Source organism: Salmo salar, chromosome 19 (assembly GCF_965601325.2).
Source record: "Salmo salar chromosome 19, fSalSal1, whole genome shotgun sequence".
NCBI classification, from domain to species: Eukaryota; Metazoa; Chordata; class Actinopteri; order Salmoniformes; family Salmonidae; genus Salmo; species Salmo salar.
Window position 1 is genome coordinate 51,138,139 of NC_138309.1, and position 15,468 is coordinate 51,153,606.

Here is a 15,468-nt window from a genome sequence, read left to right on the forward strand (position 1 = left end):
TGTGTTTGATGCCATTCCATTCACTCCGTTCCAGCCGTTACTATGAGCCATCCTGCCCTCAGCAGCCTCATGTGGTGTGTACGTGCGTATTGTGTTGTTTAGGCCATTGTGTTTTACCGCATCAAGAAAAGAAAGAGAGAGGGAGATGGAGAGAGAGATGGGTCCTGAGGGCTGTCCTGTGAATGACTGAGTGTTTATTATAAAGAGTGATGACTGTAATAGAGCTTTTCTGCGTGATATAATCTGTAATATTGATCACTCCATCTAGTGAGGCAGGACCAGTCACAGAGTCATGGAAAATGTATGAGTGTGAAAGTACCTTTTGCTGAATATATTATTTCATAGTCTCGGAAGTCCCAGACCTAGGGCAACAGCACTAGGTCTGTGGAACATGGTGGATTTTCTCGGTGACTTTGAAAAGGGAGAATTTTTTGGGGCGGGTGTAAAATGTGAGTGGGAATTGTGCTCAAAAATGATCTCGGTAACATGACAGAGGCGGACCCGAGGCCGACGCAGATAGCTAGGCTAATTATAGTGGTTGTAAGCTTGTAACACTAACGTTAGGTGTCATGGTGCAAACTACTCACTTGAGAAATACACTCATTGAAAATATTATCCGTGAGCTCCATCTAGCTAGCTACCAATTTTGCATCCGGTGGGGAAGTTTACGCCAGGGCACTAACGCACAAGGCTCTGGATGGATTTTACCAGCCCATTTCCTCCTAGCCCAACCTATGCTTCTACCTGTGCAGGCGTGTATGTCGGAACATTATTAATGGAGACTAATCTCTACCTGCTTAGAAACAAACACACATAGCCGTGGGAAGTAGTTTTGGGGTGCTGCGTTTGAATATTTGTAGATTTTTTGGCCCGCACGACAGGCACTGTAGGTCTGCTAATACAGCACTATTAAAGGCTCATTGCACTCATTTTCTGAAAATATTTAGTTGGGGAAAATTTGTATTTATTATTATTTGTATGTATTTTTTTATTTTTCAGGGGGTGCACCCCTACTTCCCACAGCTATGGTCACACACCACCAGCCTGACCTCTAGCTGAGCTCTGATTGGTTCTAATAAAGAATAGAGCATCTACATCATCTGTTGTTAGTGTCAGTCAGCCAAACAGATGAGACTCATTAGCATATTCTATTCCTGTGATTCTGGGAAGATGAAGTCTCCTGACACACACACACATACACGGGTGATGTAAGTGGATGCTCCAGTAATGCAGTAATGATATTTCCACTGTAACCTGGTCAATCTCAGACAGTTGGTCTGAAGCCGGGGGGTGATGCGGGTGACAATGGTTCATGGACACAGTGAGTGTGTGTATGTTTGTGTGTGAGTGTATTATCAAGTTGACTGGACTGAACGCTGCACAAGTGAGAAAACAGACTCCACAGGTAACCCAGGTCACGTGTGTGTGTGTGTGTGTGTGTGTGTGTGTGTGTGTGTGTGTGTGTGCGGGGTGGGGGGCTTACCGTGAGCAGTTGTGTAACGGCTGCAGCACTGAAATGAGACAAGCAGCCAGTCACTGACAGGAAGGGAAACAGCACACCGACCCACGATGCAACAGGGCACAAGAGGTCAGGGGTCAGAGTCTGTATTCCCAAAAGAGTCTCAGAGTAGGAGTGATAGTGCAAGATTTTATGGAACTGATCCCAGATCAGCACTTCTACTCTGAGACACTTATTGAATAGAGACCCAGGTGTTGTGCACATTAAGAGTCATTACATCATGTGAGTGTGTTTTGTATGAGATGAGAATATTTGGTTACCTGTGGAGTCCCATTCATCAGCTTGGCAATGGCCTCAGTCTCAATCCTGTTTACAACCCTGCAGTTGTCTCCTTGTTAGTCCCCTATAAAATATGTTCAACTAACCCTCGCAAGTTGTTGCATAGCAAAACTATATCTAAAGACTAATTGGCCCAGTTTTCCCACTCAACTCCTGATGAATCTCAACCCACAGCAGTGATCTGCTTATTAATTAAATGTCTACACGCTGATCTCTGGAATTCTATTTCTGTGCTTGGTGAGTCAGGGTTGTCGAAGCTTGTTAGGACACAGCTGCTTCAGCCCAGTCAGCTGTCAGTCACAGGCATAATAAGCCGTCACTCTCCAATCACACGCAAGACGGCCTCACGCATCATCAGGCCAGTTGACCAATCAAAGGCCACCCCTACCTGGTCTCCCGGGAGACAAAGAAGAAGCTGTCATCGGGGGCATCGATCAAGTTTGGGCGTCTCTTCCTAATCATGACTCCGCCCCTAGCACTGCCCCTGGTCCCCCCGCCTCCACTGCTACGGCCATTCTGCTGGGAAGAGCCAATCACAAACAATTACTCCAGAACGAGACAATCAAATACGAGCACCTCATGATTATCCAATAAAAAAAACTGCTATGCTTAATGATGTAATATTGTAGAGTCAACCTTAAATGTGTGTATTTGAAGTCTATGGTTGGTCTACGGGCAGATTGGTATATCATGTGATGTGGTCAGCTGACATGTTAAACACCTATCCAGGCTATTTGAGATCTATCATGCGTCTGCAATGTAGTCAGGCAGGAACAGCACATATTTAAAGTCCTGTGTTTAGTAAAAGAGAAACTGTTACTCACCACTGGTACCGTTGTCTGGCCTGGGTTTTCTACAGAAGGACACAGGAGACAATATGATAGAGATTAGTTGGAGTGTGTGTGATTGTAGGTGTGTGTGCAAGTGTGTGTGTGTGTGTGTGTGTGTGTGTGTACCTGGGCGTTTCTCTGGCTCGGCTCTGGTGTGGTGGTGGAAGCTGCGTTTACCCAGAAGGCCATGGGGACCGTGAGGGAGAGAAGAGAGGAGGCGGCGAGGGGGAGGGGCTTGCAGGCCAAGGGTTCGGTGAGAACGGGGGGCGTGTATCGCAGGGCGGGACTCTGGAACACATAGCATCACATGTTTGACCACCCATATTACTCCGTTTTTTTCTATTTGTTGTCATAAGAGAATGTCATTCCTTGGAGACTACTCTTATGTCATACAAACACGTATTTGCTCCATTGTTTAGGCATTGCGTGTGTTACCCAGGAACTGCAAGACGCTGGTCAGGGTGCTCCTCTGGGCGGTCCGGATTCTGAGTGGTCGCCCGACTTGCCCCTCCGACAGCCGCAACATATCTAGACCAATCACCACACAGCAGCTCTACTACTGACCAATCACCAAACAGCGCCAGTGACAGACAAAGCAGCTGTACTATGTCATTCAGTCAAGAATACGGAGAATGTTTCAGACAGAGAAAAGATATGAACATTGCTTCATCTACTGGTGCCTGTGGCATGCTGTGTAGTTGTTTTGAATTGGTGAACCTCTAATACAGAATTTATCTGAAAGCTCTGAAACTAACCGTTACCAACTAATAGTAACTGCTAATAAAACTGTAAATACCTGCAGTATGAGTTGAAAGCAGTTTGAGAGTGAAACACTGTGTTAGATGACTTACTGTATGAGGTGGTTATGGGTAGATGTAGCAGCAGTGTGTTAGATGACTTACTGTATGAGGTGGTTATGGGTAGATGTAGCAGCAGTGTTAGATGACTTACTGTATGAGGTGGTTATGGGTAGATGTAGCAGCAGTGTGTTAGATGACTTACTGTATGAGGTGGTTATGGGTAGATGTAGCAGCAGTGTTAGATGACTTACTGTATGAGGTGGTTATGGGTAGATGTAGCAGCAGTGTTAGATGACTTACTGTATGAGGTGGTTATGGGTAGATGTAGCAGCAGTGTTAGATGACTTACTGTATGAGGTGGTTATGGGTAGATGTAGCAGCAGTGTGTTAGATGACTTACTGTATGAGATGGTTATGGGTAGATGTAGCAGCAGTGTTAGATGACTTACTGTATGAGGTGGTTATGGGTAGATGTAGCAGCAGTGTTAGATGACTTACTGTATGAGGTGGTTATGGGTAGATGTAGCAGCAGTGTTAGAGGACTTACTGTATGAGGTGGTTATGGGTAGATGTAGCAGCAGTGTTAGATGACTTACTGTATGAGGTGGTTATGGGTAGATGTAGCAGCAGTGTGTTAGATGACTTACTGTATGAGGTGGTTATGGGTAGATGTAGCAGCAGTGTGTTAGATGACTTACTGTATGAGGTGGTTATGGGTAGATGTAGCAGCAGTGTGTTAGATGACTTACTGTATGAGGTGGTTATGGGTAGATGTAGCAGCAGTGTTAGATGACTTACTGTATGAGGTGGTTATGGGTAGATGTAGCAGCAGTGTTAGATGACTTACTGTATGAGGTGGTTATGGGTAGATGTAGCAGCAGTGTGTTAGATGACTTACTGTATGAGGTGGTTATGGGTAGATGTAGCAGCAGTGTGTTAGATGACTTACTGTATGAGGTGGTTATGGGTAGATGTAGCAGCAGTGTGTTAGATTACTTACTGTATGAGGTGGTTATGGGTAGATGTAGCAGCAGTGTGTTAGATGACTTACTGTATGAGGTGGTTATGGGTAGATGTAGCAGCAGTGTGTTAGATGACTTACTGTATGAGGTGGTTATGGGTAGATGTAGCAGCAGTGTTAGATGACTTACTGTATGAGGTGGTTATGGGTAGATGTAGCAGCAGTGTTAGATGACTTACTGTATGAGGTGGTTATGGGTAGATGTAGCAGCAGTGTTAGATGACTTACTGTATGAGGTGGTTATGGGTAGATGTAGCAGCAGTGTGTTAGATGACTTACTGTATGAGGTGGTTATGGGTAGATGTAGCAGCAGTGTTAGATGACTTACTGTATGAGGTGGTTATGGGTAGATGTAGCAGCAGTGTTAGATGACTTACTGTATGAGGTGGTTATGGGTAGATGTAGCAGCAGTGTGTTAGATGACTTACTGTATGAGGTGGTTATGGGTAGATGTAGCAGCGGTGTTAGATGACTTACTGTATGAGGTGGTTATGGGTAGATGTAGCAGCGGTGTTAGATGACTTACTGTATGAGGTGGTTATGGGTAGATGTAGCAGCAGTGTTAGATGACTTACTGTATGAGGTGGTTATGGGTAGATGTAGCAGCAGTGTGTTAGATGACTTACTGTATGAGGTGGTTATGGGTAGATGTAGCAGCAGTGTGTTAGATGACTTACTGTATGAGGTGGTTATGGGTAGATGTAGCAGCAGTGTGTTAGATGACTTACTGTATGAGGTGGTTATGGGTAGATGTAGCAGCAGTGTTAGATGACTTACTGTATGAGGTGGTTATGGGTAGATGTAGCAGCAGTGTGTTAGATGACTTACTGTATGAGGTGGTTATGGGTAGATGTAGCAGCAGTGTTAGATGACTTACTGTATGAGGTGGTTATGGGTAGATGTAGCAGCAGTGTTAGATGACTTACTGTATGAGGTGGTTATGGGTAGATGTAGCAGCAGTGTTAGATGACTTACTGTATGAGGTGGTTATGGGTAGATGTAGCAGCAGTGTTAGATGACTTACTGTATGAGGTGGTTATGGGTAGATGTAGCAGCAGTGTGTTAGATGACTTACTGTATGAGGTGGTTATGGGTAGATGTAGCAGCAGTGTGTTAGATGACTTACTGTATGAGGTGGTTATGGGTAGATGTAGCAGCAGTGTGTTAGATGACTTACTGTATGAGGTGGTTATGGGTAGATGTAGCAGCAGTGTGTTAGATGACTTACTGTATGAGGTGGTTATGGGTAGATGTAGCAGCAGTGTGTTAGATGACTTACTGTATGAGGTGGTTATGGGTAGATGTAGCAGCAGTGTTAGATGACTTACTGTATGAGGTGGTTATGGGTAGATGTAGCAGCAGTGTTAGATGACTTACTGTATGAGGTGGTTATGGGTAGATGTAGCAGCAGTGTTAGATGACTTACTGTATGAGGTGGTTATGGGTAGATGTAGCAGCAGTGTGTTAGATGACTTACTGTATGAGGTGGTTATGGGTAGATGTAGCAGCAGTGTGTTAGATGACTTACTGTATGAGGTGGTTATGGGTAGATGTAGCAGCAGTGTTAGATGACTTACTGTATGAGGTGGTTATGGGTAGATGTAGCAGCAGTGTTAGATGACTTACTGTATGAGGTGGTTATGGGTAGATGTAGCAGCAGTGTTAGATGACTTACTGTATGAGGTGGTTATGGGTAGATGTAGCAGCAGTGTGTTAGATGACTTACTGTATGAGGTGGTTATGGGTAGATGTAGCAGCAGTGTTAGATGACTTACTGTATGAGGTGGTTATGGGTAGATGTAGCAGCAGTGTTAGATGACTTACTGTATGAGGTGGTTATGGGTAGATGTAGCAGCAGTGTTAGATGACTTACTGTATGAGGTGGTTATGGGTAGATGTAGCAGCAGTGTGTTAGATGACTTACTGTATGAGGTGGTTATGGGTAGATGTAGCAGCAGTGTGTTAGATGACTTACTGTATGAGGTGGTTATGGGTAGATGTAGCAGCAGTGTTAGATGACTTACTGTATGAGGTGGTTATGGGTAGATGTAGCAGCAGTGTTAGATGACTTACTGTATGAGGTGGTTATGGGTAGATGTAGCAGCAGTGTGTTAGATGACTTACTGTATGAGGTGGTTATGGGTAGATGTAGCAGCAGTGTGTTAGATGACTTACTGTATGAGGTGGTTATGGGTAGATGTAGCAGCAGTGTGTTAGATTACTTACTGTATGAGGTGGTTATGGGTAGATGTAGCAGCAGTGTGTTAGATGACTTACTGTATGAGGTGGTTATGGGTAGATGTAGCAGCAGTGTGTTAGATGACTTACTGTATGAGGTGGTTATGGGTAGATGTAGCAGCAGTGTTAGATGACTTACTGTATGAGGTGGTTATGGGTAGATGTAGCAGCAGTGTTAGATGACTTACTGTATGAGGTGGTTATGGGTAGATGTAGCAGCAGTGTTAGATGACTTACTGTATGAGGTGGTTATGGGTAGATGTAGCAGCAGTGTTAGATGACTTACTGTATGAGGTGGTTATGGGTAGATGTAGCAGCAGTGTGTTAGATGACTTACTGTATGAGGTGGTTATGGGTAGATGTAGCAGCAGTGTGTTAGATGACTTACTGTATGAGGTGGTTATGGGTAGATGTAGCAGCAGTGTTAGATGACTTACTGTATGAGGTGGTTATGGGTAGATGTAGCAGCAGTGTTAGATGACTTACTGTATGAGGTGGTTATGGGTAGATGTAGCAGCAGTGTGTTAGATGACTTACTGTATGAGGTGGTTATGGGTAGATGTAGCAGCAGTGTTAGATGACTTACTGTATGAGGTGGTTATGGGTAGATGTAGCAGCAGTGTGTTAGATGACTTACTGTATGAGGTGGTTATGGGTAGATGTAGCAGCAGTGTTAGATGACTTACTGTATGAGGTGGTTATGGGTAGATGTAGCAGCAGTGTTAGATGACTTACTGTATGAGGTGGTTATGGGTAGATGTAGCAGCAGTGTTAGATGACTTACTGTATGAGGTGGTTATGGGTAGATGTAGCAGCAGTGTTAGATGACTTACTGTATGAGGTGGTTATGGGTAGATGTAGCAGCAGTGTTAGATGACTTACTGTATGAGGTGGTTATGGGTAGATGTAGCAGCAGTGTGTTAGATGACTTACTGTATGAGGTGGTTATGGGTAGATGTAGCAGCAGTGTGTTAGATGACTTACTGTATGAGGTGGTTATGGGTAGATGTAGCAGCAGTGTTAGATGACTTACTGTATGAGGTGGTTATGGGTAGATGTAGCAGCAGTGTTAGATGACTTACTGTATGAGGTGGTTATGGGTAGATGTAGCAGCAGTGTGTTAGATGACTTACTGTATGAGGTGGTTATGGGTAGATGTAGCAGCAGTGTGTTAGATGACTTACTGTATGAGGTGGTTATGGGTAGATGTAGCAGCAGTGTGTTAGATGACTTACTGTATGAGGTGGTTATGGGTAGATGTAGCAGCAGTGTGTTAGATGACTTACTGTATGAGGTGGTTATGGGTAGATGTAGCAGCAGTGTGTTAGATGACTTACTGTATGAGGTGGTTATGGGTAGATGTAGCAGCAGTGTTAGATGACTTACTGTATGAGGTGGTTATGGGTAGATGTAGCAGCAGTGTTAGATGACTTACTGTATGAGGTGGTTATGGGTAGATGTAGCAGCAGTGTTAGATGACTTACTGTATGAGGTGGTTATGGGTAGATGTAGCAGCAGTGTGTTAGATGACTTACTGTATGAGGTGGTTATGGGTAGATGTAGCAGCAGTGTTAGATGACTTACTGTATGAGGTGGTTATGGGTAGATGTAGCAGCAGTGTGTTAGATGACTTACTGTATGAGGTGGTTATGGGTAGATGTAGCAGCAGTGTGTTAGATGACTTACTGTATGAGGTGGTTATGGGTAGATGTAGCAGCAGTGTTAGATGACTTACTGTATGAGGTGGTTATGGGTAGATGTAGCAGCAGTGTGTTAGATGACTTACTGTATGAGGTGGTTATGGGTAGATGTAGCAGCAGGTGTTAGATGACTTACTGTATGAGGTGGTTATGGGTAGATGTAGCAGCAGTGTTAGATGACTTACTGTATGAGGTGGTTATGGGTAGATGTAGCAGCAGTGTTAGATGACTTACTGTATGAGGTGGTTATGGGTAGATGTAGCAGCAGTGTTAGATGACTTACTGTATGAGGTGGTTATGGGTAGATGTAGCAGCAGTGTTAGATGACTTACTGTATGAGGTGGTTATGGGTAGATGTAGCAGCAGTGTGTTAGATGACTTACTGTATGAGGTGGTTATGGGTAGATGTAGCAGCAGTGTGTTAGATGACTTACTGTATGAGGTGGTTATGGGTAGATGTAGCAGCAGTGTTAGATGACTTACTGTATGAGGTGGTTATGGGTAGATGTAGCAGCAGTGTGTTAGATGACTTACTGTATGAGGTGGTTATGGGTAGATGTAGCAGCAGTGTTAGATGACTTACTGTATGAGGTGGTTATGGGTAGATGTAGCAGCAGTGTGTTAGATGACTTACTGTATGAGGTGGTTATGGGTAGATGTAGCAGCAGTGTTAGATGACTTACTGTATGAGGTGGTTATGGGTAGATGTAGCAGCAGTGTTAGATGACTTACTGTATGAGATGGTTATGGGTAGATGTAGCAGCCGTGTTAGATGACTTACTGTATGAGGTGGTTATGGGTAGATGTAGCAGCAGTGTTAGATGACTTACTGTATGAGGTGGTTATGGGTAGATGTAGCAGCAGTGTGTTAGATGACTTACTGTATGAGGTGGTTATGGGTAGATGTAGCAGCAGTGTTAGATGACTTACTGTATGAGGTGGTTATGGGTAGATGTAGCAGCAGTGTGTTAGATGACTTACTGTATGAGGTGGTTATGGGTAGATGTAGCAGCAGTGTGTTAGATGACTTACTGTATGAGGTGGTTATGGGTAGATGTAGCAGCAGTGTGTTAGATGACTTACTGTATGAGGTGGTTATGGGTAGATGTAGCAGCAGTGTGTTAGATGACTTACTGTATGAGGTGGTTATGGGTAGATGTAGCAGCAGTGTGTTAGATGACTTACTGTATGAGGTGGTTATGGGTAGATGTAGCAGCAGTGTTAGATGACTTACTGTATGAGATGGTTATGGGTAGATGTAGCAGCAGTGTGTTAGATGACTTACTGTATGAGGTGGTTATGGGTAGATGTAGCAGCAGTGTTAGATGACTTACTGTATGAGGTGGTTATGGGTAGATGTAGCAGCAGTGTTAGATGACTTACTGTATGAGGTGGTTATGGGTAGATGTAGCAGCAGTGTTAGATGACTTACTGTATGAGGTGGTTATGGGTAGATGTAGCAGCAGTGTGTTAGATTACTTACTGTATGAGGTGGTTATGGGTAGATGTAGCAGCAGTGTTAGATGACTTACTGTATGAGATGGTTATGGGTATATGTAGCAGCAGTGTTAGATTACTTACTGTATGAGGTGGTTATGGGTAGATGTAGCAGCAGTGTTAGATGACTTACTGTATGAGGTTGTTATGGGTAGATGTAGCAGCAGTGTGTTAGATGACTTACTGTATGAGGTGGTTATGGGTAGATGTAGCAGCAGTGTTAGATGACTTACTGTATGAGGTGGTTATGGGTAGATGTAGCAGCAGTGTGTTAGATGACTTACTGTATGAGGTAGTTATGGGTAGATGTAGCAGCAGTGTGTTAGATGACTTACTGTATGAGGTGGTTATGGGTAGATGTAGCAGCAGTGTGTTAGATGACTTACTGTATGAGGTGGTTATGGGTAGATGTAGCAGCAGTGTTAGATGACTTACTGTATGAGGTGGTTATGGGTAGATGTAGCAGCAGTGTTAGATTACTTACTGTATGAGTTGGTTATGGGTAGATGTAGCAGCAGTGTGTTAGATGACTTACTGTATGAGGTGGTTATGGGTAGATGTAGCAGCAGTGTTAGATGACTTACTGTATGAGGTGGTTATGGGTAGATGTAGCAGCAGTGTGTTAGATGACTTACTGTATGAGGTGGTTATGGGTAGATGTAGCAGCAGTGTGTTAGATGACTTACTGTATGAGGTGGTTATGGGTAGATGTAGCAGCAGTGTGTTAGATGACTTACTGTATGAGATGGTTATGGGTAGATGTAGCAGCAGTGTGTTAGATGACTTACTGTATGAGGTGGTTATGGGTAGATGTAGCAGCAGTGTTAGATGACTTACTGTATGAGGTGGTTATGGGTAGATGTAGCAGCAGTGTTAGATGACTTACTGTATGAGGTGGTTATGGGTAGATGTAGCAGCAGTGTTAGATGACTTACTGTATGAGGTGGTTATGGGTAGATGTAGCAGCAGTGTGTTAGATTACTTACTGTATGAGGTGGTTATGGGTAGATGTAGCAGCAGTGTTAGATGACTTACTGTATGAGATGGTTATGGGTATATGTAGCAGCAGTGTTAGATTACTTACTGTATGAGGTGGTTATGGGTAGATGTAGCAGCAGTGTTAGATGACTTACTGTATGAGGTTGTTATGGGTAGATGTAGCAGCAGTGTGTTAGATGACTTACTGTATGAGGTGGTTATGGGTAGATGTAGCAGCAGTGTTAGATGACTTACTGTATGAGGTGGTTATGGGTAGATGTAGCAGCAGTGTGTTAGATGACTTACTGTATGAGGTAGTTATGGGTAGATGTAGCAGCAGTGTGTTAGATGACTTACTGTATGAGGTGGTTATGGGTAGATGTAGCAGCAGTGTTAGATGACTTACTGTATGAGGTGGTTATGGGTAGATGTAGCAGCAGTGTTAGATGACTTACTGTATGAGGTGGTTATGGGTAGATGTAGCAGCAGTGTTAGATGACTTACTGTATGAGATGGTTATGGGTAGATGTAGCAGCAGTGTGTTAGATGACTTACTGTATGAGGTGGTTATGGGTAGATGTAGCAGCAGTGTTAGATGACTTACTGTATGAGGTGGTTATGGGTAGATGTAGCAGCAGTGTTAGATGACTTACTGTATGCGGTGGTTATGGGTAGATGTAGCAGCAGTGTGTTAGATGACTTACTGTATGAGGTGGTTATGGGTAGATGTAGCAGCGGTGTTAGATGACTTACTGTATGAGGTGGTTATGGGTAGATGTAGCAGCAGTGTTAGATGACTTACTGTATGAGGTGGTTATGGGTAGATGTAGCAGCAGTGTTAGATGACTTACTGTATGAGGTGGTTATGGGTAGATGTAGCAGCAGTGTTAGATGACTTACTGTATGAGGTGGTTATGGGTAGATGTAGCAGCAGTGTTAGATGACTTACTGTATGAGGTGGTTATGGGTAGATGTAGCAGCAGTGTGTTAGATGACTTACTGTATGAGGTGGTTATGGGTAGATGTAGCAGCAGTGTGTTAGATGACTTACTGTATGAGGTGGTTATGGGTAGATGTAGCAGCAGTGTTAGATGACTTACTGTATGAGGTGGTTATGGGTAGATGTAGCAGCAGTGTGTTAGATGACTTACTGTATGAGGTAGTTATGGGTAGATGTAGCAGCAGTGTTAGATGACTTACTGTATGAGGTGGTTATGGGTAGATGTAGCAGCAGTGTTGGATGACTTACTGTATGAGGTGGTTATGGGTAGATGTAGCAGCAGTGTTAGATGACTTACTGTATGAGGTGGTTATGGGTAGATGTAGCAGCAGTGTGTTAGATGACTTACTGTATGAGGTGGTTATGGGTAGATGTAGCAGCAGTGTGTTAGATGACTTACTGTATGAGGTGGTTATGGGTAGATGTAGCAGCAGTGTTAGATGACTTACTGTATGAGGTGGTTATGGGTAGATGTAGCAGCAGTGTGTTAGATGACTTACTGTATGAGGTAGTTATGGGTAGATGTAGCAGCAGTGTTAGATGACTTACTGTATGAGGTGGTTATGGGTAGATGTAGCAGCAGTGTGTTAGATGACTTACTGTATGAGGTGGTTATGGGTAGATATAGCAGCAGTGTTAGATGACTTACTGTATGAGGTGGTTATGGGTAGATGTAGCAGCAGTGTTAGATGACTTACTGTATGAGATGGTTATGGGTAGATGTAGCAGCCGTGTTAGATGACTTACTGTATGAGGTGGTTATGGGTAGATGTAGCAGCAGTGTTAGATGACTTACTGTATGAGGTGGTTATGGGTAGATGTAGCAGCAGTGTGTTAGATGACTTACTGTATTAGGTGGTTATGGGTAGATGTAGCAGCAGTGTGTTAGATGACTTACTGTATGAGGTGGTTATGGGTAGATGTAGCAGCAGTGTTAGATGACTTACTGTATGAGGTGGTTAAGGGTAGATGTAGCAGCAGTGTTAGATTACTTACTGTATGAGATGGTTATGGGTAGATGTAGCAGCAGTGTGTTAGATGACTTACTGTATGAGGTGGTTATGGGTAGATGTAGCAGCAGTGTTAGATGACTTACTGTATGAGGTGGTTATGGGTAGATGTAGCAGCAGTGTGTTAGATGACTTACTGTATGAGGTGGTTATGGGTAGATGTAGCAGCAGTGTGTTAGATGACTTACTGTATGAGGTGGTTATGGGTAGATGTAGCAGCAGTGTGTTAGATGACTTACTGTATGAGATGGTTATGGGTAGATGTAGCAGCAGTGTGTTAGATGACTTACTGTATGAGGTGGTTATGGGTAGATGTAGCAGCAGTGTTAGATGACTTACTGTATGAGGTGGTTATGGGTAGATGTAGCAGCAGTGTTAGATGACTTACTGTATGAGGTGGTTATGGGTAGATGTAGCAGCAGTGTGTTAGATTACTTACTGTATGAGGTGGTTATGGGTAGATGTAGCAGCAGTGTTAGATGACTTACTGTATGAGATGGTTATGGGTATATGTAGCAGCAGTGTTAGATTACTTACTGTATGAGGTGGTTATGGGTAGATGTAGCAGCAGTGTTAGATAACTTACTGTATGAGGTTGTTATGGGTAGATGTAGCAGCAGTGTGTTAGATGACTTACTGTATGAGGTGGTTATGGGTAGATGTAGCAGCAGTGTTAGATGACTTACTGTATGAGGTGGTTATGGGTAGATGTAGCAGCAGTGTGTTAGATGACTTACTGTATGAGGTAGTTATGGGTAGATGTAGCAGCAGTGTGTTAGATGACTTACTGTATGAGGTGGTTATGGGTAGATGTAGCAGCAGTGTTAGATGACTTACTGTATGAGGTGGTTATGGGTAGATGTAGCAGCAGTGTTAGATGACTTACTGTATGAGGTGGTTATGGGTAGATGTAGCAGCAGTGTTAGATGACTTACTGTATGAGATGGTTATGGGTAGATGTAGCAGCAGTGTGTTAGATGACTTACTGTATGAGGTGGTTATGGGTAGATGTAGCAGCAGTGTTAGATGACTTACTGTATGAGGTGGTTATGGGTAGATGTAGCACCAGTGTTAGATGACTTACTGTATGAGGTGGTTATGGGTAGATGTAGCAGCAGTGTGTTAGATGACTTACTGTATGAGGTGGTTATGGGTAGATGTAGCAGCGGTGTTAGATGACTTACTGTATGAGGTGGTTATGGGTAGATGTAGCAGCAGTGTTAGATGACTTACTGTATGAGGTGGTTATGGGTAGATGTAGCAGCAGTGTTAGATGACTTACTGTATGAGGTGGTTATGGGTAGATGTAGCAGCAGTGTTGGATGACTTACTGTATGAGGTGGTTATGGGTAGATGTAGCAGCAGTGTTAGATGACTTACTGTATGAGGTGGTTATGGGTAGATGTAGCAGCAGTGTGTTAGATGACTTACTGTATGAGGTAGTTATGGGTAGATGTAGCAGCAGTGTTAGATGACTTACTGTATGAGGTGGTTATGGGTAGATGTAGCAGCAGTGTGTTAGATGACTTACTGTATGAGGTGGTTATGGGTAGATATAGCAGCAGTGTTAGATGACTTACTGTATGAGGTGGTTATGGGTAGATGTAGCAGCAGTGTTAGATGACTTACTGTATGAGATGGTTATGGGTAGATGTAGCAGCCGTGTTAGATGACTTACTGTATGAGGTGGTTATGGGTAGATGTAGCAGCAGTGTTAGATGACTTACTGTATGAGGTGGTTATGGGTAGATGTAGCAGCAGTGTGTTAGATGACTTACTGTATTAGGTGGTTATGGGTAGATGTAGCAGCAGTGTGTTAGATGACTTACTGTATGAGGTGGTTATGGGTAGATGTAGCAGCAGTGTTAGATGACTTACTGTATGAGGTGGTTAAGGGTAGATGTAGCAGCAGTGTTAGATTACTTACTGTATGAGATGGTTATGGGTAGATGTAGCAGCAGTGTGTTAGATGACTTACTGTATGAGGTGGTTATGGGTAGATGTAGCAGCAGTGTTAGATGACTTACTGTATGAGGTGGTTATGGGTAGATGTAGCAGCAGTGTGTTAGATGACTTACTGTATGAGGTGGTTATGGGTAGATGTAGCAGCAGTGTGTTAGATGACTTACTGTATGAGGTGGTTATGGGTAGATGTAGCAGCAGTGTGTTAGATGACTTACTGTATGAGATGGTTATGGGTAGATGTAGCAGCAGTGTGTTAGATGACTTACTGTATGAGGTGGTTATGGGTAGATGTAGCAGCAGTGTTAGATGACTTACTGTATGAGGTGGTTATGGGTAGATGTAGCAGCAGTGTTAGATGACTTACTGTATGAGGTGGTTATGGGTAGATGTAGCAGCAGTGTGTTAGATTACTTACTGTATGAGGTGGTTATGGGTAGATGTAGCAGCAGTGTTAGATGACTTACTGTATGAGATGGTTATGGGTATATGTAGCAGCAGTGTTAGATTACTTACTGTATGAGGTGGTTATGGGTAGATGTAGCAGCAGTGTTAGATGACTTACTGTATGAGGTTGTTATGGGTAGATGTAGCAGCAGTGTGTTAGATGACTTACTGTATGAGGTGGTTATGG

At 43.4% G+C, this 15,468-nt stretch overlaps 1 protein-coding gene across 1 annotated transcript in view; it reads right to left on the bottom strand.

Moving 5' to 3' along the window:
- LOC106578940 (metastasis-associated protein MTA3) overlaps positions 1–15,468 on the bottom strand; it is a 63,198-nt gene that overhangs the window by 1,438 nt on the left and 46,292 nt on the right. Inside the window, exons 15-18 of the mRNA XM_014158228.3 lie at positions 3,064–3,156; positions 2,755–2,916; positions 2,623–2,651; positions 2,187–2,317 (exon numbers count right to left, since the gene is read on the bottom strand). Coding sequence (XP_014013703.2) covers positions 2,187–2,317; positions 2,623–2,651; positions 2,755–2,916; positions 3,064–3,156 — 415 coding nt within the window. The remainder of the gene's footprint in view (positions 1–2,186; positions 2,318–2,622; positions 2,652–2,754; positions 2,917–3,063; positions 3,157–15,468) is intronic.